Source organism: Fragaria vesca, linkage group LG4 (genome assembly GCF_000184155.1).
Source record: "Fragaria vesca subsp. vesca linkage group LG4, FraVesHawaii_1.0, whole genome shotgun sequence".
NCBI classification, from domain to species: domain Eukaryota; kingdom Viridiplantae; phylum Streptophyta; class Magnoliopsida; order Rosales; family Rosaceae; genus Fragaria; species Fragaria vesca.
Window position 1 is genome coordinate 14579454 of NC_020494.1, and position 25890 is coordinate 14605343.

The 25890-nt window shown below is 38.1% G+C and overlaps 3 protein-coding genes across 3 annotated transcripts; 1 reads left to right on the plus strand and 2 right to left on the minus strand.

Annotated features, from left to right (window-relative positions):
* Positions 1-1363: 1363 nt before the first annotated feature.
* Positions 1364-11891, minus strand: LOC101296765 (regulator of nonsense transcripts 2-like). The gene is made up of 18 exons (XM_004296912.1): positions 11751-11891; positions 11419-11521; positions 11240-11327; positions 10886-11088; positions 9752-10096; positions 9351-9455; positions 9081-9208; positions 7974-8150; positions 7719-7800; positions 6827-7111; positions 6506-6703; positions 6279-6380; positions 5886-6137; positions 5566-5784; positions 4833-5003; positions 3370-3555; positions 2636-3100; positions 1364-2399 (listed from the first exon to the last, which is right to left on the minus strand). Exons 2-18 carry the CDS (start codon positions 11509-11511, stop codon positions 1905-1907), a joined length of 3594 nt encoding a protein of 1197 aa, XP_004296960.1. The 5' UTR covers positions 11512-11521; positions 11751-11891; the 3' UTR covers positions 1364-1904.
* A 4203-nt stretch (positions 11892-16094) lies between these two features.
* On the plus strand, positions 16095-19137 carry LOC101315138 (pre-mRNA-splicing factor ISY1 homolog). Its single transcript, XM_004296973.1, has 3 exons — positions 16095-17019; positions 17106-17186; positions 18798-19137. Exon 1 carries the CDS (start codon positions 16095-16097, stop codon positions 17001-17003), a length of 909 nt encoding a protein of 302 aa, XP_004297021.1. The 3' UTR covers positions 17004-17019; positions 17106-17186; positions 18798-19137.
* A 2383-nt stretch (positions 19138-21520) lies between these two features.
* On the minus strand, positions 21521-21889 carry LOC101311474 (60S acidic ribosomal protein P2B-like). The gene has a single exon (XM_004298189.1). It carries the CDS (start codon positions 21887-21889, stop codon positions 21521-21523), a length of 369 nt encoding a protein of 122 aa, XP_004298237.1.
* Positions 21890-25890: the final 4001 nt, after the last annotated feature.

Sequence of the window (25890 nt, forward strand, 5' to 3'; positions counted from 1 at the left end):
TGACCTAATGGGGAAAATGTGAGCCGTGGTAGCTAAGCTTTGACATCGTAACCAGCTTAGGCCATCCACGACTAAATAAATGTTCATCGAAATGAATTACATTGAAGCTCGGATGACTCGTAACTAAATGGATTTCAGCTGAAGGGGCTGATGATGGTTGTGGAGATTAAGAGTCGCTATTTGGTTGGTTCCGTCCTTCCAGGCCCGGACCTGAGATTTTCAGGCATGAGTTGAACTTTTAAAATTAGGCCCTCAAAGTATAATATTTATTAAATTTTATTTTCTCATTTTAAGAAACACACAAAAAATTTCACGAATTAAAGTTATAAACTCAAAATCTAACAACAAAAGACATTAAAAATCCTACTAAAAATCTTATTTATGCAACAAATATCTTACTTAGGTTGCTCATTTTTCTAAAATAGTAATTAATTATAGTAATAATGGGTAAGATTTTATATTCATTTTTCTCTTTTGTAATCTAACACCACCTTAATTGGATTCTGTTAATTATTTTTTATTGTTTTTAACTAAACCAATGTAATCACACAAAAGAAAATAAAATTTTGGGTCCCTTCAGGTTATGGGTCCTGAGTCCATCGACTCTTAAGACTCTATTCAAGTACGGGTCTGCGTCCTTCCTCGTAGTTCTAATGGTGTTGCTCATCACCCAATTATTGAAGGCTGTGGGAGTGGGTGTCTCATATAATATGGTCAGTGGCATAATTGATAGTACTCTACTTCATGGATACTCCCTAAAATTGTTTGTTTAGGGACATGTATTGGATGTAAAGTTGTAAACCCCAAGTGGGAAGTTTCATATTGACAAATAAATGTAGCTGCCAAAATGTATCAATCTCGAGCAGACGACCACCACATGGCCAATCAAGCGTTCCTTCTGAGCTTCTTGTTGGTATTACGGTATATATGTGAGTGAACATCTTAGGAGAAAAGCTAAAAGTCTAAATTGCCGTAGATCCAATTAGTGTCGTGCACAGACAAGAACAAATGCCTGATTCATAAACAGAGCTACAGACTTGGGGAATACTTGATTTCATTTCTTCCGGGGAAAAGCCATCTTTTGAAACTTATGCTTACCTCAGAAACTGCAGCCGCACAAACCTGCTCCTCAACACCACCATCAAACTATGATATGCTAGGAAATTGTCACATCTCATATTACCTAGTGCAATTTGGGAACCTATCGTGCTCAATAATTAAGACATGACAGAATACCTACTCATGATGGTTCCAAGTTCCAACTACATTGGCGTATGCTCATTCTTGTTAGCATGCAAAGATTCATCCTGGCTAGTGTTTGAGAGGCTAATATATGTCAAGGAAAGCGGTAGTGGCAATGAGTCAACAGCTCAAAAAAAGGCTTTGCTCAAAACACTGATACACTATTCCCACTATTCCAGCACATAAGACTGAAAACAAAATGGAACATATGACGTAAAACCCAAGCGGAGTTTACATCGCATTTTACTTCACATTGACAAATATACACGCAGGACTCATTCATCAAGTCCTAACTAATGTAAAAGATCTAGCGCGTAATGGCATATTTGCATATCAGAATCTCACCATCACAACCACCCCCACCCCCCTCTTCTTGTGTATCAATCTCTTGATTCCTAGCCTAGTCCGCTGTCTCCCGTGTGTATTTGAGCATATGACAGCCTTGCAGCCTTTGCCAGATGGAGATAAAGGCCAAGTTGAATGTCCCCAGAAATCCACGGCTGATGGCTTAACCATTGGATAGGAATGTTGTCTCTCCAAATTTATTGTTCAACTTGTAAGTTAAGCAACGATTTCAGTAGGAATGTATCACCTCAGCAAAAAACGAGGGAAACCTGTGGCTGGAGTGTTTCGCCTTTACTATTTTTGCAAAATCATACTGTTCACTTTCTCCTGCTGTAATAAACTCCGGCTCCAGAATAGCTACTATGATATCGACGTGGTCCACCTCTGCCACTAGTTCCTTCCCAGGTGCCGCCACGACCGCCAAATCTATTGCCCCCACTCTGCGCATAGTTCAAAGTTTGGTTCCCTAATCCATTAAGTTCCTCCTCTTCTCTATCATTATATTCCAAGACCAGCCTCTTGATGTCTTGTTTCTCTTCAAGCTCTGCTGCTTCTTTCTGTTTCGTGCTCTGTACAAGTGAGCAATCCCGAGGGATGGACATCTGCTTTGTCTGTTGCTTGTTACCGCGCTTCACAAGAACTTTGACTTGGACCTCCTTGCTTCCTCCAGACTCTTCATCCCCATCATCACCACTGTCCCCTCCGACACGTCCATGATGATCCTTGATGGACCCCTCAAACAAGTTCATCGGTATCATCATATTCAAAGTAGGCCGACCTCGCAGCTCTTGCCTTCGTTGTTCCATGCTTTCCTGCATTCAAAAATTTATATGATGGGTAAAAAACAAAAGATGTGCTTAATTGTAACCCTTCAGCATCGGAAAATTATGAAAAATATTACTAGCATACCAACCATGGATGGTATGAATGTAAGAGTCAGAGACCATAATTCCATTCATTCAGAATGCTGATAAGCATCACATGATAAATAGAAGTATTGTGTAGATGAGGACGCAGCAAGAGCATACAAAAATAATCTAAATCTGACCTGCATTACAGCCTTGAGATCCAGCTCAAAATCTGCTTCTTCCTGAGGATCTACCTCTGCAACCTTCTGTCTCACATGGACTTCATCGTCCTCATCGGAAGCAGGTCCACCCCCATCATCATCGTCGTCCTCACTCTCTGATCCATCATCATGATTCTCTTCATCCAATTCTTCTTCATGCCTGTCTGGATCAACAGTGCCACTTCCTGAATCACTGTCACTATCTCTATGGTCTTCATGGACCACACCATTTTCCTCTGTACCATTCACAACACTCTGTCCATTCACTGTCGTTTTATTGGGGGTAGTTCTCCTTGAAGACTTTTCAGTGTCCGAGTGCTTCTCATTATTTGCCTTGTCAGTAGAGACAGTACGCTCATGTTCCTCAAGTTCTACTAGAGCCGCATTAACTTCTTCAAGGGATGAGTATCGAGTCATGTTGGGACGCAATTCTGCAAATAAGTCCTGCAAGTGCTCAACTAAATGAGCTTTTTTCCAGTAAATAGGACAGTAACAACACAAATGAGAGTAATATGCTCAGGACACAATATCTCAAATAAAGCTACACAAAAGGAAAGGTGGTGGGGGGGGGGGGGGGGGGATTCACTTTGGATTCCTAAATTATTCTTCACTTTTCATTAGCAATACAAACTAGTGGCAATTATTCTATGCTTGCATGCCTCGAGTGGTAGAGGGGGAGAATGATGGTGTTTGAATCGAGCAGCAGGACTGACCTGTAAGTCAAACTCAACATCTAGTGGTAGTACACCTTTGCTTAGTATATATCTCTGGAAGTGAATCAAGAAGCGATCAAGTTTCCTCTTAGAAGAGCCTCGGTCAAAGTAATGTCCACAAGTTTCAAGAAGAGTAATAACCATCCTCATGCGGAAACAATCTTCTGGTGGATCTAGTGCGTCTTGCTGGTAACAAAGAATAGAAAATATGACCATGTAAGAAGACTCATATATCTAAATGATAAAATCAAACTCCACCAAACAAAACAAATGATAAAGCCATCCGTATGTATGCAATTTAAAGTGGCACGGATCCGTTTGATGAAGTATGCGCATTTCTGAAAAGAAAATCAGTACAAGACACTTTGCCAGCATTTGTTGCACCTCGAAAACCAACTGCTTTAGTGTTCATGTCAATCAAAAGCCCACACTACTAGGCTTGCAAATTGATTGTAAGCATGTGAAAAATTCTGGTTCTACCTAAGTTTGAACTTTGTACCATCACAACCAGATGTGTATCAAAGAAAGAAGAGATGGATATGAAACACAAAAAGTTACATACTTGAGAATACTTAAGTGTAACAAGCAATGTAGGGTCCTTGTAGGAAATTCATTTTCGAGGCCCATCATTTCAGCTCTTTTATCCACTCACACTCCATCAATTAAACTACAAACCCATATATATAAGCACCAATTCAAAAACCCAATAATGAACAAGAGAACGCAGCGATCTCAATTACAAACCCTCCAAGCAACAAAAGCTCAGATGGACTCCAACATGGGCTTGGCCTCTCGAGCAGGTGGTGTAAATTATATTTGGTAAGAAAGCAGAGGGCTGGGTTTGTAATCAGCAGTCGCAAATACAAATTTGCTATTCCAACAATTAAAAAACCACATTACACCATTGATGACTCAGAACATCATTTTCTCTATATATGAGTGCTTACCCCATTGACAAATAAATAACATTGGTTCATTCACTTGTTTGCCTTTTAATTAAGTTTTAACATGGGAACAATGTAAGATACAACTATGTTATAAATATGCATTGCATACACCTCCACTTTTAATATATAGTCATCAAAATTATACTTTAACATGGCAACAATGTGAGATAGCAGTCATAGCACTAGCTATGTTCTATATATGCATTGCATACACCTCCACTTTTAATATATAGTCATCAAAAGAAGACTCCCTAGAGTATTATTGGCTTGATAACTTTAAGAAAATAAAATAAACTGATAAACATGTCCAGCGACATATGTAGCTGGTGGTTGTATATCTCATGTTCTCGTATCGAATCAAAGTTTTCAGACAGTATGAAATGAAGATAAATAAATAAATAAACAACGTTTTTCATGCCTAAAGAAAGCCTAATCCCATGATTTGCCAGCAGAGCGTAGGCAATAATTCACAAGTGCTATTCAAAGATATCAGAATGGAAACACACAGAACTTTACCTCTGTTGTGCCATGGCCAAATATGAGAATCAAGTATAGAGTCTCAAATATAACAGAAGAATCAACATGTTCATAGTTGTAGAGCTCTCCTAGGAATCGCATATGGGCAATTCGTCTTTGCTGCATTCCATACTCATTTAACTCTAGGCCAAGTCTGATCTCCTCTAAAACCTGAAAGTAGTAAAGATATAACTTTGAAAATCTCGCTCAAAAGCAGAAGTCTTCCATCTTGCCAAAAATACACACCTAGCTCTGAGAGGATAATTATTGTTAACTTTTATAGTCTTGGTGTTGGGGAATAGGGTTTGCTATGAGCTTACCAGTTTATATCTATATAATGTTACCCACAACTCCACAAACACTCGTCCTTTTAGCAGTAACTATTAATAACTGAATGTAATGTGGAACCCAAATCGTAAGAGTTGCCAAATTTACAGCATATGACTTGCTCCTAGATTGAATTCATTCCTTTTCGGAAGCTCACCACACTCCATCATAAATAATATAATAAATGCAGTATATTGTAGACACCAAAGGAAAATTATTAAAGACCATATCATTTTCACTGAACCCAATGGTATGTGTAAAGGGTATCCAACTCCCTAAACCTCCTCCCCCAACTTTGGATCTCTGGCTTTAGTCAAATTTAACTAATGTACTTTACAATAATGGAAGTATACTTTACAATAGATAATAAAAATGCAACAAAAAATAAATTGGATGAAGAAATAACCTCGTCAACAACAGAAACAGCAAATTCATCATGATAGCGACTCAGGCCAGCAGTGAGAGAAGCAATCAAATGGATCTGACCATACTTCCCTTTGTGAACCTTCAAAAAGCATTTCAAAAGATATGGCTCACATTCACCCCATGGTAGTTTACGCAGTTGCCTCAGCACATGCTCAAGGGTGGATTTATCCAGATCTGAGAATAGCAACTTTCTTATATACTGAAAATGGAAATAAATAAGTAAAAAAGAGTTAATTCAGACAGTGAATAATATAAACAACAACAAAAAATCAGAGAATTGACCATAAAAAAGATTTACACCTGATGCAATGGAGGACGGACTTTAGCAACTCGTGCAGATCTCTCAGGCGGTTTGCACAGGTAGTAAGCATTTTCAACAAGAGTGCTGTGCCGAGGATCCAAATTTTTTACATTCTTTAAGCGCATTAATATTTCCAACATGTTAGCCATCCTCACAGTAGTTTCAGGAGACCGATACAGAAAACGCCCACAGGTCTCAAGAAGATTGCAAGCAACATCAATATTATGATGAGAGAAATCATCCAGACAAGCCTGGCAAGAAGACGGGATCAATTAATGCAAACAGCTCACAAGCTAAATGCCTCAATGGAAGTGAAAGATATGATCTAAACTATCACGAAAGCAGAGATAGTAAGACAAAAATGCATAATTTACTAGAATTATGTGCATTACCTTCAAACAACTAAACACAAGGCCAGCTGGCGCAATTCTGAACTTGCAAAGCTCTCCAATAAATCTAATATTCCTAATCTTTGTTTCAATATTCATTTGATCCTGCACAGAATTACAATTCAATATCAAGATAATGAACATATCAAACTGAAATATGAGAATAAAAATAATAATAAACAAATATTTTAGAAAAAAAAAAAAAAAAACCTTAAGCATGAAAAACTTACCTTCTTATTAATTAAGAAATTGAACTCCTCCTCCAACATAGCCAGGAGCATGGATGATACATCCTTCATACAAGTTGACAGAGTGGCGACCATGCGTGAGTAATACGGCAGTAGCTCCAATGATGTCCTGGGGACATTAAACACTGCCCTCACAAGCTTTTTCCGATTTGCTTTAGAATTTAGATAACAAAACTCCACCTGAAGACATTCAAAACAATATCTTCATTACAAATCATAACAGACCATATGATGTGGGAAGAGAGAGAGAGAGAGAGAGAGAGAGAGAGTTGAATAGTAAAGGTCAGTCAGAGATATAATTACAGTTAATTGGTCGATGAGATCACGGCTCACACAACCTGGGAGCCTTTGTAGTAAAGCGTCCAAATTCGTGCCTTCAATACTTTTTAGTTTCTCCTTCTCATTTTCTCCCTTCCTGTCACCTTTCTCTTTGTCAGCATCTTTACTCTTGTCTTTTTCTTTTTCTTTTTCTTCCTTATCCTTTCCTTTCTCTCTGATTTTTCCTTCCTGTAAAGCACCAACTTCTGCAGAAGGTTCTGCAGCCTCTTCTGTAGCCTGTTGATTCTGATCTGATTCAGCCGCAGGTTCCTTAAAGATGATTATATCAGATAATGTTCATCTGAGAGAGATTTGTACGAGTCTAAAACAAGACAGACAACACAAGAGTAACATGGCTCTTATTGTTGCAAAGAAATCATAGTTCACATCGTATATGCTATCCACAGACAAAATAACTGCAAACTGGCCATGTACCCCAAACAATAATACATAGATTATCAAAGAACAAGGTCATTATCATCAGCAGAGCCACACTTTTTCGTTCTTTTTTTCTTTTTCTTTTTATTTTCTCATGACAGACGATATTATGAAAAGTGAAAACAGAAGATAAACAAGGAGAGAAATGACACCATAGCGTAAAACGAAATTGGTGACATACAGAATTCGTGAAAAGTGATACCAAGAACAAGATTTCATTCACAAATTATCATGTTGAAGTCTCTAGAATCAACAGCTGGGCAATCAAATAAATGGAAAGAGATACGAGTTGACGAACCAATGTACTCACGAAAGGAGTATTTCCCACTATTTGCGCGTGCTAAACAATTATTAATTTATCATGTGGCAGCCATAACATGAAATTGTACAGTATCCTTAAATTGTACAGCCAGTAAAGAATGCAAGATAAGTTCCTTACAGTTGGTTGCTCTTGGGTCTTTGCAGATTGCTCATTGACTTTTGACTCTGCTTCTCCAAGTAACACAGCTGGAACAAATGCTCTGAAAAGAACATAAAAACATCTTACTATAACTCAAGTAAATCACTAAAGTTTAAGGAACCACCATCCAACTCACTGATGAACTAAAACAATTATAATCGTATCGTACTAAAGGGCGTTCTTCTTTCTCTTTTTTGACGAGTGTAAGACAAATAACATCCAACTGAGACAGACCTAAGATCTGGCAAACATTCATAGAAAGCCCTAGTATCTTCATCGTCCCATATGGCTTCAAGTGCAGAAGAATCCTTTCCAGCAGCTGGAGATGAAGCATCCTCTCCGCTAGTAACCCTAGTTGTGTGACCATCCTCTGGCATTACTGGAGGCTGCATATCAAGTGCTTCTGCTAAACTGTGGAAAAAAAGTAACTGAAGCATAAGTATAACCAAGAAAAGTAAATAGCGAAAGTAATCAGTGACATATTTTAGGAGCTGGAAGGCTTAGAAAATTTGATCAAAAGTAACAGGGACAATACCACAGATGATGTTGTTTAATAGTAATTTGGGGCTATTGATTTCATGTTGAAGAAATCATGTTTAGGAGGTAAAACCCAGATCTTATTGGATTCGTTTCTTTTCTTTCTTCAGCTGTTGTTTTCATAGGATGTACACTCCAAATACTTTTCCGGGTTTTGATTACCATAGCTACCCCGAGACGCTTTTCCAGTAATTTCATAGATTTAATTTATAATCCAATACATGAACAAAGGTGCATCCCCTTCCTTGTGAGTTCCTTCTGGTGCATTACATGAAATCTTAGTGTACAGTTATCAGTAACTGCTGATCATGCTAAGATCTACAACATATGCCTCAATCTACCAATTCAAAAAGAACTAAAAATTTCTGCATGTGAGAATCACAAGACTAGTATACTGAATTAGCCAACAGAACAGCTTGAGGCAGTATCTAGTCCATCTAGTTTGTTTTAGTCGATATTTATGGTAGACAGCTATGCGGTTTTGGCTTATGACATCCCCATGAAACAATGACAATAGAGGTTATAGAGAAACTTGAACTCCTTCAGAGATTGATAATACTCATGACATAAGGTCAGTAGTGATAAACATATTTTAACTCGTTAAATTAACTTACATGGAGAAAGCACTAAATTGAAAGGATACTAGATATCACATGACTAAAGTTTTTAAAAATTAAAAGGTGTAATGTAAAGTAGACAACTAGAATGTAACAAGAAAACTGAAATAATTAATAACTATCACTGACAAACACAGTCACAGCGGAATAGTGACATATAATGAGATAAAATTGTAAAACCACTTACGTTGAGACATTGCGGTACAAATGGTCATAAGATTTCCGCAACTTTTCATATGAAGAAGCACTATCATCACTGAGCTCTCCTTTAGCGTTAATGATTCTTGCATTTTCATGCTCCATTTGGCGAAGTGACTAACAATTTCAGGAAAATTTTATTAATTGTGACAGCATTGCACCAACAAGATACAGACTATAGAATTGTTAGATGCATAAAAACACCCCAAAAAATAATAATAAACACATGTATCATAATAAAAAGAGGCAAAATTCTTACATTATGCTCAGATTGAAGAAGTTCTGCTGCAGCTTCATAATAAGTTTGAAATGCCTTCTTAAAGAACTTCTTTTGATCCGGTGTGATATTAAGGCCCTTAAAAAACTGTGGCAATCAGAAGATACGATAGGATAGAAAAAGCAGCAGTTAATATTGGCACTGATTGAAAATAAACATAAGCTTATGATCATATACAAGACTTCCATGAACATGAAGACACCAAATCAGAGGAAAATAAAAAATAAAAATAAAAATAAAAATAAATCAGGACAAAAAAAGGGTTATAAATTGATCATATCGTGAGCTAAATGACAGTGCGATACCATAACTAAATATTAACTAATAGCCAGAGCATACAAAACAATATTGAAATATGTGACATACTAAATAATGAAATATACCTCTTCATATATTTCTGGCCCAGAGAGTGGAAGACCAAGAAACATTCTTCCCTGCCGAGCAAAACTAGCAAGAAGAGTCAAATTTGTCTGAGTAGTTTCCCGGTCCTTTAAGTGATCTCCACTGGTAAGGTCTTTGATAACATTCACAAAAATACCACCGTCTTCTATAACTCCAACAAAGAAAAGTTCCAAAAGGAGTTTCAAAGTGCTACGCTTCTTCATGGCCCTCAGGCTCCTATCTGCATCTGGGTCATCCCCAGACTTTCCAGGAAAGAACACCTTCAAAAGACCTTGAACAAGGGTTGGGGAGAAATCTTTGTATCTTTGATGAAGCAGAGAGCAGATCTGTGAAAATATACTAGTGTTAGAAAAGTGTAAAATGAAATCTATGTATAATGTTGATGCAGCAATTTCATTTATGCACCAGAAATAGAGAGGAAACTTTGCATAGCACTCCAACAAATAAGACCCATTTAACAAATAACACTACAAAAAATATTGTAATGCAAGACCCATACACTTCACCTTTTGCTAAGTTAAAAACATTACCATTCTTTCCAATCGAGGCGTGTCACGAGACATCCTAATATGAGAGAACTTTATTTCCAGAAATAATAAGGGATAAATACTAATACCAAGGTCTAAACAAAACAAGAAGCAGGAACATTGGAACCACGACCAATAACTGTGTTCAAATTGTTTGCATTGTGAGGCAACTTCAATTTAAGCCCCAAAAACTGGACATAAAAAAGTGATGAGAAACGTAATTCTCCATTTCAGCATTATTAGCAACTAGAATTCGACTAGTATGTTAATTGTACAGCACATTGTCTCAGCGAGTTTCTGTTTACTCTTATTTACGATCAGAAAATCTAGAGCATTTTGGAACCCACAAAGACAGAATTATGTGTGGTTCAACTGACTCTAATGTACAATGTGAACGTAATCATTTTGTTCTCAAGCAAATTCAAATGTATAAAAGTATTAAACAACAGTTTTGGAATCATTTCCTGAACGAAAGTCAGACTAATATGTTGTCAAGTATAAACAATAATAAATTTCTCAAACACAAATACTAATAGGAGCATAGAAAAGGAAGAAAATCAGAGTAGTAAATGCATTTGAAAATCATACTTGAACTGCTGCTTGTATGTCGGACGATCTAAGTTTGGCATCACAAATCGCAGTAACAGCTTCACTAACAAATTTGCTAAGATTGACACTCCTCAAGTCGTCCATCAGCCCTTCTCGCTGCTCCTCATTTATCTGCTTTAGTTTTTTAATAACTGCTGTGTTGCGTTTAATACTGGAATCCAATGTCCTCAGAAATCCCGAGTCTGGAAGTCAGAAGAAACAATCTTAGTTTCCATCACGTAAATTACTACCAATTGCTTAATAGATTAGAAGATCATTTAAACGGACACAAACATAGTTCCCCCGAAAAGTATGATTAACACAAGAATAGTGCAATATGATTTGCTGACTCACCAGGCCTCTCAGGGTTCAAATTGCTTTGACGAAGAGCCATCTTCGACTCGATTGATTTCTTCATTTCCTCAAGCCGAGCAACAGCTTCCTAAAAACAAAAACAAAACAAATTACGAAATTCAATTATAAACAGACACGAGCTAAACCCTAAAAAGTGTGACAGAGTCGTATACACGTACCTCATCATCTTGCTTCCCATGAGGCTCAGCTCCGGCGCCACCACCGGATTCCTCCTCATTGTGATCCATCTCACTATTCGTATTCACTGACATACACACACACCTTCACAACACAACACAAACAAACGCACTCTACTGTAAGCCAATCCCACACAAAACCAAAACGTAACAAAACCATTCTACTCTCCTCACGCTTATAAAAATTGAAAGAAAAATCAATTCGTATCACCAAATTGATATTCTCATATAAAGACCTAGACGCCTTACCCAACCAGAGCAAGAACATCAATACTGAATTGAATCGAAAGAGAGAGGTATAAGCATAACCGTACCTTTGTCCCCGCCCAAGAAGTTTCTGGATCGAAGATGGTGTTTGGATCTGACTCTGTTTGTTTCAAGAAGAAGAACGAACAAGTCGGACAAGAGAGGAGAACGAATACGTTTTTTCAATAGTGATCCGTCTGAGTGAAGGCATAGGGAAGAAGATAAGAAAGTGAAATTCCTACCCATTACTTTATGTATTTTACTGTCCTTAATTTCCCTTTTCGTTTTTACGATACAAGTACTTGATTATTTTTTTTTTTTTTTTTTTTTCCTGTGTGTAAATGTTACAAATAAGCGATGTCCAATAAATACCACGATTTTTTTTTTTTGAATACGGGTTGGGATACCCGTCAGGTAGTATTACCCATATTATTATCAAAGAGAAAGATCATACATTGAGGGAGTCATATTACCTAAACCTCGTGAAATATTACAATCATCTTCTATAAAAACATCCTGAATTATATGATGAGTTTCATTTTCCCAAAACACATCTAAAGGCAATGATGATCGCAATGTCTTTTACTTCCATTAGCTGCAAACATATATTTAGAGAGGTGAACTTCGTGGCAGATGCAATTACTCATGAAGGTCATCTTCTTCCAAATGGGCATACTTAGATGGGTAGCTGCACATTGGCTGCTACTATAGCTCTTTTATTTGATGATGTAAACTCGGGTTGTCCGAGAAAGTTTTTCTTTTAGTGTTTGTTTGTTTCTTATAAAAAAATTAAAAAAAGATTATCTAGCAAGGTGCGTTGATCTATTTGCAACACTGTTTGCTTCAAGATATATGGGACGAAGGCTAATGAAACTGAAAGTCATCATATAATAGAGAAAATCAGTTAAAAATAGAACTAACCTTGATCACACCTCCGGTTACAGTAGCTAAGGCCTTAATTATGGTAGCACAGTGGTTTTCGATTTCCACTTCACTCCATCCCTAATGGATTGCAATAAGCAGACTAGCACGTAGTGCCTTTGCCTCCATGTGAATTGTTGAACTAGCATACGACACATGACGAGAGAGGGTTGCTACACGCCTACACAATTACCATGTTCATTTCTGGCCAGCACTCCAATTCCACCTATCCTTCTATCTTCCAAAAACGCACCACTATGTTCAATTTGAGCCTATGTTCAATTTGAGCCGACCGCTTGGGGGGCAGCTCTACCGAGCTCTAGGCCTCTTCATCTTCATTGTTGGCTTGGTGTGCACTTTCTTATAATCTTCCAACTGCATTGCCCAAATACATATTACAAGGATTACAATTCCCATCTTTCCACAACATGGTATTTTGTTCTGTCCATACTGCCCAAAGTGACATAAAGAACATTTCATGGCTGAGATTAATGTGCAGTAATAATTGCCATGATTAATATGAATAAGAATTTAAGTACCTCTCTCTACAAAGAATTAGGGTTGAGAAGTGCAAGTGATACTGAGTCTTTCTACCGCTTGAGCTATTCCCTTGCGCATGAAGTGGTGACTAAAAGAAGTGGATGGGGGTGGTGGTGTGGGTTTTTCGAACAATGTGGTTATGTAGCATAGGAGGCGCTGGTGGATCTAACAAGGCACATGGCCAGTGAAGATATAGAAGATCATAACGTGGTCTAGGTTGCAAGATCCTAAATAGATTGTCAATCATAAATTCTGATCGGTATGTTTTTCACAAAGAAACCTTTTTTTTAAGCAATTGAGAAATACTATACGTCGGCTTTGGGCATTGAAGGAGGAAGTAACCATCTTTCGATGGATGATTCAGACAAAATTTTGTTTCCTTTTGGTCTGAATGCCGACAGGGGAAGGGCACTGATCGGGTTTGACTTTTGACCATGTCATTGTATTGCTTTATGCGTCAAATGGAATGGTGAACCCAAGTTTCATTACACTCAATTTATAGGCCTTTTCGATTCAAGTGCGGGGTGTTCAACTAGCTAATTTGACGCCTAAATTCGCATCAGATGTAGGGAAACAATTAGAGGTGTATTATCCGGTTGGGAGTGGTTTTGAAGAGGATGGAAGTGGGCGTTTTATTTGTCTCCGGGTTGGTTTGGAGATATCCAAACCGTTGCATCAGTGGACTTCAATATCAGTTGGTCTAGGTTTACCGCCAAAAAAGTTTCAATTACAATATGAACACCTCCATCAATTATGCATTTACTATGAGTGTCTAGATCATATCAGTTCTTGTTGTGCACTACATAAGAATGGTTAATCACGACAAAGAGATATGGAAGAGGGAAGACTCTCTCCAAAGATGTTTACTCAATTGATCTGGATGGACAATTACAAGGTCGAAGATTTGGTTTATTCCCTAAGCCGAAATTAAGGACGGTCTTTGACTCTTTGAGTGCTCTAGAGGAGAGAGTGGCCATAACAGTTTGTTCAAGGTGAGAATTTGAGAAGACATGTGGCAAGAATGCGACAAATATGGAAGCAGATGGGGAGGAAGAGGGAAACCTGGACATTTTGACGGTAAAACGCCGGCGGAAGCTCAGTGTTGTCGTGGACTCTCAGTTTTGTTCGTATTATTTGGTCAATATATTAAGGCTTAGTTTGGTATTGTGGTTTAAAAACTCAATTTTAAATAAGCAACTCCCAACTTGCTTTCTAAAATCATGGTTATTTAAACTAAAAAGTTCTAGATAAACACGTTTTAAGATTTTATCAAATAGAAAATCTATCTAAAATGGTAATTATAAGTGGTTTTAATTCAACTTTGCAAATGGGCGGGTTGGCGGTTAGCGGGCGAGCCATGGCAGGTTAGCGGGTTCAACGTGTTTAACTCGCTATAACCCGTTAGCTTAACATGTTATGGCAGGTCGAACCTGTTGGGTTTGCGGGTTACCCATTGGAACCCGCTAATGCGTTTTTCCCTTCTTCTTTTTTTGCCTTTTTTTTATTTTTAATATTTCTTCTTCTAATCAAAACCCAATATTTTTTTTGTTAAATTTTGTTTGTTAATTTATTAAAATATGATTGAATATTTTTGTTAATTTTTCAATTTTTTATATTCTTTAGCGGGCCTTGACAGGTTAAATGGGTTCCAACGTGCAACCCGTTTCCGCCCATTAACTGACGGGTTGTTAACGGGTTGACAGCCCATTAACATGTTACGTGATTGGACGGGTTTTTAGCGAGCGGTTAGCAGATAACGGGTAACGAGTTGAATTATCAGGTGAATTTTAATCCTTAAAACTCAATAGAGTGCGGTTATTGGGACCTCCAGATTTGCTCATTGTACCTTCCTGTCTCTTTACACCTCCTTTTTATTTTTAAAAACAAACATTTGCTCATTAGACCTCCTTTCAATTTCAATAATTTACTCATTATACCTCTTATTCGCTCTCTAGACCTTCCACACTTTAATTTTTTTCTTTTTGCATGAAAACTTCTATTTCAGACCTCGATTGCTTGATTTCTTTTTTCTTCTTCTCTTTTTTCATGAAAACCTCTTTTGCAACCTCAATTCCTTGTAGTTGTTGTTGGTTTTTTTTTTTTTTTTCATAGAATATCATTAACCTATATTATTTGATCAAGTTGTAAGAACGATTTTTCAATGACAACAATTTAAAAAAATTTAAATCATGAATTGTTTTCACAATCAATTGCAAAGCAGCAAAGTGGTGTTTGTGACCGAATGTATAGTAAGTTAGTAACTACAAAAGTAAGAAAATAGGTATACATGAAGCAAATTTGATGAAATATTAAAGCAAGCTCTTTCTCTTGTAGAATGACGATGACCTATTCAAATTAATGTTTCCAAAAAAAGTGAAAAACCCAGAAACCTTTGACCTAGAAGAAAACCCTAAGAAGGCCAATTGCGTCTTCATCAATGGAGATTCTTCCATTTGGTGTAGTAGTTCTTTGCGATTGAGCAACGGTTGCACTTAAGTTTAGGGTTTATAGATTTTTCACATTTTGTATCGTTAACTTGAAGAAAAAAAAATGAAGAATACTAATCTAATTACAATTTTTTTTTTGTGAAATTCAATGTCTATTATTGTTATTTTGTATGAGGTTATATTTGTAATCTAATAAGTCAAAACATATGAAGATACACTGAGCAAATCTGAAGGTTCCAATAACCGCACTCAACTCCGTATCACTGAGCCTAAATCAAAATTTCGGCTTAGTGAAGGCACATGGGCCACCAAATGACTAGGTAAAACTTTTTTTTTTTTTTTTTTTAACGCACTAGGAAATCTCTTCTGGGTTTATGGCTTTATTAATAGAGATAGAGATTTATAAGAACCCAATCTGCAATCCACGCACAGCAAAACCCCCCAATTCGATTCTCTGCAGATTTTAGGGTTTAGCGAAATTCGAAAACCCCTCAGAATCTCGCAATGGCTCGTAACGAAGAGAAAGCGCAGTCGATGCTGAATCGCTTCATCACCCTGAAGAACGAAGAGAAGAAGAAGCCCCGCGAGCGCCGCCCTTTCCTCGCCTCCGAATGCCGCGACCTCGCCGAGGCCTCCAAGTGGCGCCAGCAGATCATGGGAGAGATCGGCCGCAAAGTCGCCGAGATCCAAAACGAAGGCCTCGGCGAGCACCGCCTCCGCGACCTCAACGACGAGATCAACAAGCTCATAAGGGAGAAGTCTCACTGGGAGCGCCGCATCGTCGAGCTCGGCGGCCCTAATTACGCCAAGCACGCCCCGAAGATGACCGATCTCGACGGCAACATCGTCGACGTTCCAAACCCTAGCGGCCGCGGCGCTGGTTATCGGTACTTTGGTGCGGCGAAGAAGCTTCCCGGTGTGAGGGAGCTTTTCGAGAAGCCGCCGGAGCTGAGGAAGCGGCGGACGAGGTATGATATATACAAGAGGATTGATGCGAGCTATTATGGATATAGGGACGATGAGGATGGGGTTTTGGAGAAGCTGGAGGTTGTGGCGGAGGAGAAGATGAGGGCCGAGGCGGTGGCGGAGTGGTGGAGGTTGGAGGAGATTAGGAGAGAGGCCAAGAGAGCGGTGAAGAGTGGCGAAGTGGTGACGGTGGCGAAGGCTAAGGAGATTCTGGTGGAGGAGGAGGAGGAGGTGGTGGAGGAAGAGAGGCAGAGAGAGAGGGAGTTGTTGAAAGAGAAGAGTGAGAAAGAGATGGAGTTTGTGGCTCACGTGCCGCTGCCCGACGATAAGGAGATTGAGAAGATGGTGCTTGAGAAGAAGAAGAAGGACTTGCTGAGTAGGTATGTCAGTGAGGAACTGCTGCAGGGCCAGACTGAGGCTAAGCAGATGCTTAACATTAAGCGGTAGCTCCCTGAAAGACAGGGTATGACATTCTCTGGTTTATTTGACTAGCTTCTAAGCATTGATATATGTCCTTTAAGGAATGTTTAACATGGATGTTTGCTATAGTTCGACTGGTTCGTTGGGTCTGTCATATCTGTTGAGAGTTTGTTGAACTTGGCAGTTAGTGGTTCTTGAGGAATCAAACAGGTCATATTCTTTTCAGTTTTCAGTATCTAATCTTTGTTTCAGATTCATCGTTACTCTGTCTTTGTTATTGGCTTTACGATCTGATAATTTGCAAATCATTTAATTTCTAACTAAGATTACAAAACTTAGGTTTTAGTTTGCCGGGCAGCTCAAACTATACAAATAGCCATTGTTATTTCACAATAAGCAGAGATGATGTTAACTATTTATATTATGGTTATGATTACAGCAAAGTAGGTCTTACTCTGAATGGATTCTAGATTAACAGATATGAAAAGTGTGTGCATGCGTGCTTTTTCTTTGTTTTCACTTCTGTCCCCAACCCAACTCCTTATTTGGTGTGAAATGTTTGATTTGGATCAGCAACCTGTCTTTCTTACATCCTGCTTGCAGTGATTACAGCAATCCCAGTATTAGCCCCTCTCCCCACCCTGACCGCTTAGTCAGGGCCACAGAGAAGTCCTATTCATATTTGGTATTCTAATTTTGCAAAGCAATTCGTCTTTCCCTGCACTAAGCGGTCCATCCCATACTTCACCTGTTATCATAGGTCAGTCTGCAAGTTTGTTTGAAGTCTTGCTGCTCTCCCTGAATTGTTGGTAATCTTACATATGTTGTCTTGTTGATGAGATCAGATGTAAATTTACTTCTAGGCTAGCTGATATACATTATGAACTTGTCTTAATTAGTAGCATAAAGCAATTCCTCCACGATTCACCACAAGTTGGTCGATTACTCGAGTACGTGCTGTGACCTCCACATTCTTACTATCTGTAAATAAACGCTTCTATGTTTGTTAAATAAGACATGTTTTGCATGACTAAAAGTAGTTTGTGAATTGTGTGTTACTTTACGAAGTCATTGATAGCATCCCCTTAAACAGCTGGTAGATAAATTTGAATTATGACTTTACTATGTAAGAGTTGTTTTATATTCTTGGTTTTGAGATATTGGGACACACCCATGTATATATGACCTTAGCAACTATGAATTAAACACAGCCTGTTTTATTGATTCGCAACGTTGACATTCGTCTCCCAAAACAATTGAGCATATTTTGTTTACATTCCCTGGGACCAAATGTGCAAGGGCTTGGTTGACATCTTTTCACCTACCTTGTTCCATTAGTTTTGAGTACTCTTCTGATCACAGGATTCATCCGTTGGTGTTGTCTCTATTAGCAATGGATAAAGATGCTCAGCCTTCCCTTGCACATATTTTCCTTGTGCTGTAGTATCATTGGAGTATAGTGTTTGTGTCTTTGATCGCATCTACCCGTGCCACGTCGTCCAAAGCCTTTGCAGCAGCTCAGGAGTTTTTTTTTTGAAGGGAAAAGGGGGCAGCAGCGCTAGAAAATTCATTAATAAACTCAGGCGAGAATGACATCAAATCACCATTACAGTAGACAATTAGTTCACTTATTCAAGTGAGTTTAGTAGAGGATTAAACTAGAAACAAAACAAGATATCAGAGAACATAAAACTAGAGCCAAGACGCTCGATTGCGATATTTTAAGTCTTATAAATCCATCTCGTTGCAACCAATTCGTAGAATCTGCCAAGCTATCAATGTACTAACACTATTGAATTTTTGTTTTGCCCTTAATATCAGGGCGTGGAGGAGTGTTAGGGCATAGCACCTTAGAGGTCGGGTTTGGAGGAATGCCGCCAACAAGTGCACTGATATCTGCTTCCTCATAGACTAGCAGCTCAGGAGTTTCGTCTACTTAGTACCTGATCTAAATCACATGGCAATCCTTATGTCGCGCCTTTCCTAGTCCTTTGGTGGCCCATGCGTCTTCTCTATTGCACACATTGGTTTGCATGATTCTGTATTTTAAGATGATGTTTACTTGTAGCAATTTGAATGGAGATCCTTGGAAATTAACTATGTTAAGTTTGCAGTTCAGTCTGTTGCCTCTTTCTGAAATGAGCAGTAGATTTCATATACGATTCTCTTTTTAAGAGGGTGGAAACATGCTGATTTGAAGTTTGTTGAAAGGTATACTTGTTGTTTACAAGTGAAGACTACCATAATTTTCTATATAGAAGTTCATCAGACGTGGTGACCAGTACCGGTGTGTCTGAAAAGTAACCTTAGAACAGTGAATTTCTCATTTTGTCTCTTCTATTTGTTTTCTGTCCGCATCCACCCTTTGACCCTTTTTGTTGGTTGCAACCAATTTCGTTCTCTTAGTTTTGGTGGCTGATCAGAGGAGACAGAGAGAGACAGAGGAGGGGGAGAGAAGGGGGAGGGAGTAATAATGGTATAATCATGAGGGCTGTCGAATCCGATACCAAATCAAACCCTCCACACATCTCAACCCCACAAAACCTTCCTTTTCCACCTTAAAGCCACACAATCCTTCTCTGTTAACATGCGAAAACGAAGCGAAGTGAAAGGAAGAGAGGCGGTGTGTGGGCTTGATGCTGCCTTGTTAATGGAAAAACGTGGTGTTGTGTAGGAAGTTGTGGAAGCACAACCTCATCCTTACTCTTTTCATGTCTTGGGTCCTCAGAAATTGTGTTCACCAGATTGGAGAAACAGCTTCAGTTGGTAGGTACCCCATTTTGGTTCTATGTTGAACTGGTATGGTATTAGTGCTTGGTTCATCGATTTGATGGGGTTTTGGATAAAATGGATGATCTGAGAGCCAAATTTGATATGATAGGTATGTTCTTTCACAGTTATGCAGTCTTGGGTTTTCTTAATGTTTAAGAGATTTTGTGAAAGATGTGATGGTCAAGATTTGTCGCAGATGAGTGTGTTAGAATTTTTTTAGAAATTTAGATAAGAAGGAATAAGTTTCAGTGTCAATTTGTTGGTTTGGATAGAGAAAGATATTAATATATCTGAAGCTGGAGAAAAGTAAGCTGAGAGTGATGCTATTGGGAACTAGGGTAACATCTTCCAGTCATCTTTTACGGTTAGATATGATTGAACTTGGCCTACTGTATCTATTCATTCGAAATATATTGGTTCTCTAGCGTTGTTCAGTGATCTTTTATGGTACAGTGTTAGATATGATTGAACTTGGTCTACTATATCTGTTGATTGGAAATATATAGGTTCTCTAGTGTTCTTCATCTCTGACATTTTTATTTTTGCTGCTGTACCACTAACCGAGCCAAAATGATTCAGTTCTTGACTTCTTGCTGCCTTGCTAGCTAGCTTAGACATCTGACTTTTCTGTCAGTCAATCTGTTTTGAAGTCTGTCTTGCTAAATCAGTTGACGTTTATACTTGAAAATTAGTTGTTGTATGCCTGAACTGGAGTAAGCCAATCTTTCTTAGCTTTGTGTATGGTGTAGAAGAAAATCTAGCTGTGATCTTGCAATTGAAATTTGATAGATCATTCACGGTTTAAAGATCAAGTAATATTTGTTTTTCGGTCGATTTAAACATTAAGTAATATTTGTTTTTAGGTCGACGTCCTATGACTTTGCTCAACTAGTTCCTAGCTAAAATGGTTATTTGTTCTGTTGAACATTTGGAGAATCCAATACTGCATGAGTATGCCGATTCTGTTTTCTAACATTTGAGGTTGGCAATGGTTTTGCTGTATTCAACTTCTGAAATGACCGAGAACTTTGTCGTCTGAATGTACATCAAATTGTATGTGCTGCTATTTGTATGCTCAAGCATGATTAATTAACTATAGCATATTTGCAACTATTGTCTCTTTTCTTTCAGTTGGGAAGAAGCAAAAAAGTATAAACCAGTTGCATCTAGAAACTGTATTCAGTTTGAAGTTTGGAAGAAACACGTTGGAGGTCATGTAGGCATGACCACCAACTGCCTGCTTCAAAATATTTCTTAATTCCGCAGAGGTGGTGACGTGGTGTAGAATAGCAGAGACTAGAACTTTTCTTTGTACAAAACAAGTTGAAGATCTTCTCTAGTAATGGAGAACAAGGCCTTTTCTGAAAACAAAATTGCAACGGTGATTGCGCACTTCTGTTGTTAACAATTCTATGTCACGAGTGACTACTCGATCCCTCGATGGCAACACACAATTAAAGCAACAGAGTTGGTAATAGTGCATATGGAGAGCAAGAGTGCAAGACCACTGAGATCGATCAATTTGAAATATAAACTCAAATAACCAAAATCCAAAGCTTTATAACTATAATAATGTCTGACAACACTTCCAAAGATCTAAGCAAACAATCTCCTTGAAAGAAAAAAAAATACAAACAATTCTAGATTTGATGTAAAAGAAAAGAAAAACAAACAATCTAAGAAATAGATGAAATTAATAAACGTAGTACTTGCACCGCGAAACCTCAATGAGATCGTTGAGAAGTTCTAGCTTTACTCCTCATGCAAATCCTTCAATCGTCGGAGCCAAAGAGACCACCTTCGCCAAAGATATCACCAAGATCTCCATCCTCTTCCTCTTCATCTTCAACCTTCTCTTCCTTCTTCTGCTCGGCTGAAGCAGTATCAGCAGCACCTGCGTTACTGGCTGCGGGTGCGACACCAGCAACTGCGCCGCCAGAAGGAACAACAGATGCCAACTTCTCTCTCCCGGAGGCAACTACCTCGTTGATATCTTTACCTTTCATTTGCGACAACAGCAACTCGATCCTATCATTATCGGCTTCGGCTCCGACAGACCCGAGAATCTTCTTCACATCATCAGCAGTGGGACTGGTGTTCCCTCCCAGAACAGCCAGCATATAAGCAGCAATCACCTTCATGTCTTCTAATTAACAATGGCAGAGGGCTTCTTCAACTGGGGGATTTGGGCAAATTAAGTTGGGGATTATTGTAAGGGCGGGGTGGTTTATATAGAGTTTGAGAAAGGTTTAGTCGGCTATCCGAGGACGTGGAGACCGAGTTATATATGGAAAAGGAATCCTAGTGCTTTATGGAAATTCAAGTGGTGATTATGGTATGTCTGTATTTCTTATGGTAAGTAGTATCTTAAGGTACTACGTGGGATTCAAGGTAACCGGGTGCTACAAGGAAATACCATGAGATTTTGTTTTCTATTCCTATAAGGAGTAGAATCGTATAAGCTTTGACAAAAAAAAATAATTATATGGTGAAAACAAAAGATACCATTATATAGTCTATAATTATCGTAGAGGCTATATCCTTTTAAGACACAACTCTACAACTTTGCTCCGAGTATATGGTGAGAGTTAAGCCCACTGCTACCATTTCTTTTGTTCTATTAAGGCTGCATTGTGGCACTAAGTAAAAAGATCTTGAACAATGAAGACAAATCTGATTGCCCCTACAATTATAATATGCTTATGTTGTTTTTCATTTATAAATCTTCATCTTTTCAACTTATATGGGGATTACTTTCGTTGTTATTGATATTTCACCATAACAACTGATATTACGGCTTAAGTTTTGATGCTTAGGCTTTTGGCGTTTATATAAGATGTTTTTCTTTGTCACGGTTGGATATGCATCCTAATAACAATTCGATTAGTCCTGGATTTGGATTAAACTGCGAAAGTAAGAAGAGTGGTTCTTGAATATATTACTGCTGCAATGATGCTGCTCTCTACTCAACCTGTATAATAGGAGCCCTAAGGATACTACCCAGCAAGTGCTATTATACAGCAAAACATGTATAGATATGATTTCTGATTCCCACAAGGCCACAACAACAAGAATAAACAAGATTGATGTTTCGTTTGTGAGAATGGGATACAGCACAGTGATCCTGATACTATGAGAAATACAGCCATGTATTTTTCCAAAACCTTGATTGCAACTCAGGATTGGCCTGGTCCCACTTTTCAATTCCTCTTCTCTTTTATCCCATGGTACGTGACTGTTGATATCAGTAGGGATATCTGCCCTTCTGAGATCCATACTTCTATTTTCAACATTGGTGGTATGAAGGGTTGCTGTAATGAAACATTTTTTGTACGTGGCATTTCTAATATTATCTTGTGTCAACTAAGGAGTGTTTTCCTGATTAGACATGGAAAGATGTCTGGACTTCACGTATTGTCTGAGAAGATGATCGAGTTCAAAGAAAAAAAAAGAAAGAGCTGAGAGTGAAGGACATTTGTTTGATTGAAGAGAGGGTGAATAATGAATGGGATTGAATTGAAAGAAAGGCAGCTAGTCACTTGAAAAATAGATTCGAGTTAGAAGAACACGAGAAGCGCCTAGGTTCCACCATGTAAGGATTTGATATGAGAGAGAAGGAACTTGATCTAAAGCCCAAAGAACATGAACTGAAGTGACATGAAGTTATGAACCTGCACCAGGTAATAAGATCTTTCTACTGCTTCTAGTTCTTACATTGTAGGTAGCATTAGTAACATTACGTTATATTTTTGTACTCTTTAAGCTGTTCATTGGTTGCCACTTAGTTCTATGCTTTTTTTTTNTTTTTTTTTTTTTTTTTCTTTGGACAAGATTTAACTAGATCTTGCTGTTGTAACTTGCAAGTGTTCCATATACTCCTGACTGTTTTCAGGCAGTCTTTTTGTCAGGTTTGAACATCTGATTTTTGAATTTTGATAGAAGTATATCTATAGCTCTGCCAGGCAACGTTTAGCCTAATACTTATCTCCACTCCCAATCCTCACAATTTAGCTATTGAACTAAAGCATGAGTGATATATTATGCTTTAATTATCTTTTTGTTATGCAGGCTCAATCGTATTCACTATACTAACCTACATTGTGCTTTTCTTTGCTTCTTAATTCTTATTGCAATTCACAACAAGAAATGCAATTTCTTCCCTTATTTGGGGAACCAGAATCTTTACTGGCCCAAATAGCATCAGTTTCATCTTCTTCAAATCCTCAGTTAAGTGACTCACGTGACTGGGGTTGATTTGCTGGAGAACCAATTTTTTGCTAGTCTGCAAAGTTCGTTAGACCCCGCAAAGCTTGTGTTGGATTGGATGAAAACTTATCTCTCACAATATTGGACAAAAGATGATGTTGGTTTTGATACTTTCGAACTTACTTCCATCAAAACTACATTTCACAGACAGCAAATGTGAGACAGCTCAGCCAGAAAAATTCCTTGGAAATTTTAGACTTCTGCATTTCATTGCACATTTGGGCTGCTTTTTATTCTTAATATAGTTGAAATCGGTAAGCTTCTTGGGATGATTTTTCAGCATAAAGAGGCTCTATAATTATGTCAGAAACTTGGTTTCCAGATAAAATTTCTGGTACGCTCTTGACATTATCTTTCAACTGTCTGTTCTGATTGTATGTGTTTGTACTTATGAATGTGTTTTGAGTAGATGCCATTTTCATCTTAAGTTGTTACCTATGATTTTTTTTTCTTGAATAAATTTCCAACTTTGCAATTCTCATTTTGAAACTTCTGTAGAGCAGTTTCATGAATCCTTCCATATTGTTGTACATAAAGCAGGGATTATACAGACTATTGTTGATTGAGATGGAAAAATGTAATTAAAAAGTGGGTGTAATTAAACGGTTAATAAGAAAGTTCTCAACTAGTTCTTAACTTAGTGGTCCTCATTAGAACCCCTCTCTATATTTATACATTTATATATAAGTTATAACATTCCTCCCTTCGTGCTGTCTGAGGATGGCCACGAGTTAATAGCTGATGCAGCATCTTGTTGAAGAAATCGTTAAACTTTTCTCATATTGATGGTTGAAATTTCTTAATAATTAGTAGGTAAGAATGGTGGCCGATTGGCAGTAGATGTGGATTGTTTAGTTCCTCACAAAGCTGCAGCTCCACATACTTGAGATTGTCTGATGGTTAATTCATTATCAGATAGATTTGTACCCATTTATATATAAATTGCTCACAACAGTAACATTGTAGTTCAACTGAGATGTTGTAGTCTATACTTTCTTAGTTATGTTCTGCCGTTTAAACAGAAGGCTAGGTGTTATGGTTACCTTAATTATCAAAACCACTGGGAATAAATTATGCAATATTGTCTCTTACGAGTAATCAACAAAAATAAATTCCATTGATTTGATATTGAAATTATAAGCATATATCTAAATGGTTGGTATCTAATTAAGTATGAAGAACAAGCTGATTTCAAATCTGTTGTGTTTGAATCTGTGTGACCTCGATCCAAGAAGAATGAAGCAGATAGAAAACCAGAGATGGGGATGAAAATTATTATACAAATCAGAAATTTACCCTAGCTACAAGAAAGGATCTCACAACTCTTACGTAATTGCATGCCCTCGTCTAAGATACCATCGAAGACAGAACATTGATATACGACAGTAGTAGAAGGATGGGGAGAAGACTCATCCTTGACCTCAATGTCAAGCAGATACATAAGTCCTTGTACCACTTGACTCTCACCCTTGAGAACCCTCTGGAACACCAACTTCTTGTTGTTGGATTCTTTGTTGATTTCAGAAACCGCAAACTCCGCGATCGTTTTCGTTTCGGGTGTGTCGAGATTTTCGATGGGACCCCAGCCACCGTCGACGGGGCGTCGACGTTGGTCGGCAACGACGAACGGGGAGAGGAGAAGAAGGAGAAGGCAGAGACGCATCATCATGGCAAAGGGTTGAGTTTCTTCGTTCAAGACTTGAAGCCTGGATTTGGATTGGAGAAGGTGGTAGATGTAACGAAAGAGAAAACGAGGACTGATATATATAGTGTGCAACACAGGGCTGGATATTTTGTTTCTTCGTTCAAGTCTGAATTTGGAATGGAGAAGGAAACAGATCGAGGGCTGATATATTATATATCCTAAAAAAAAAAT

What these genes read in the sequence shown, in the direction of transcription:
- LOC101296765 (XM_004296912.1), bottom strand. Translation starts at nt 11,511, where the DNA reads ATGTCAGTGAATACGAATAGTGAGATGGATCACAATGAGGAGGAATCC. An exon ending in GAATGTTTGCCAGATCTTAG is followed by an intron (nt 7,801 to 7,973) that starts GTCTGTCTCAGT and finishes TGTTCTTTTCAG; the next exon opens with AGCATTTGTTCCAGCTGTGT. An exon ending in TCCGTCCTCCATTGCATCAG is followed by an intron (nt 5,785 to 5,885) that starts GTGTAAATCTTT and finishes TTCCATTTTCAG; the next exon opens with TATATAAGAAAGTTGCTATT.
- LOC101315138 (XM_004296973.1), top strand. Translation starts at nt 16,095, where the DNA reads ATGGCTCGTAACGAAGAGAAAGCGCAGTCGATGCTGAATCGCTTCATC.
- LOC101311474 (XM_004298189.1), bottom strand. Translation starts at nt 21,889, where the DNA reads ATGAAGGTGATTGCTGCTTATATGCTGGCTGTTCTGGGAGGGAACACC.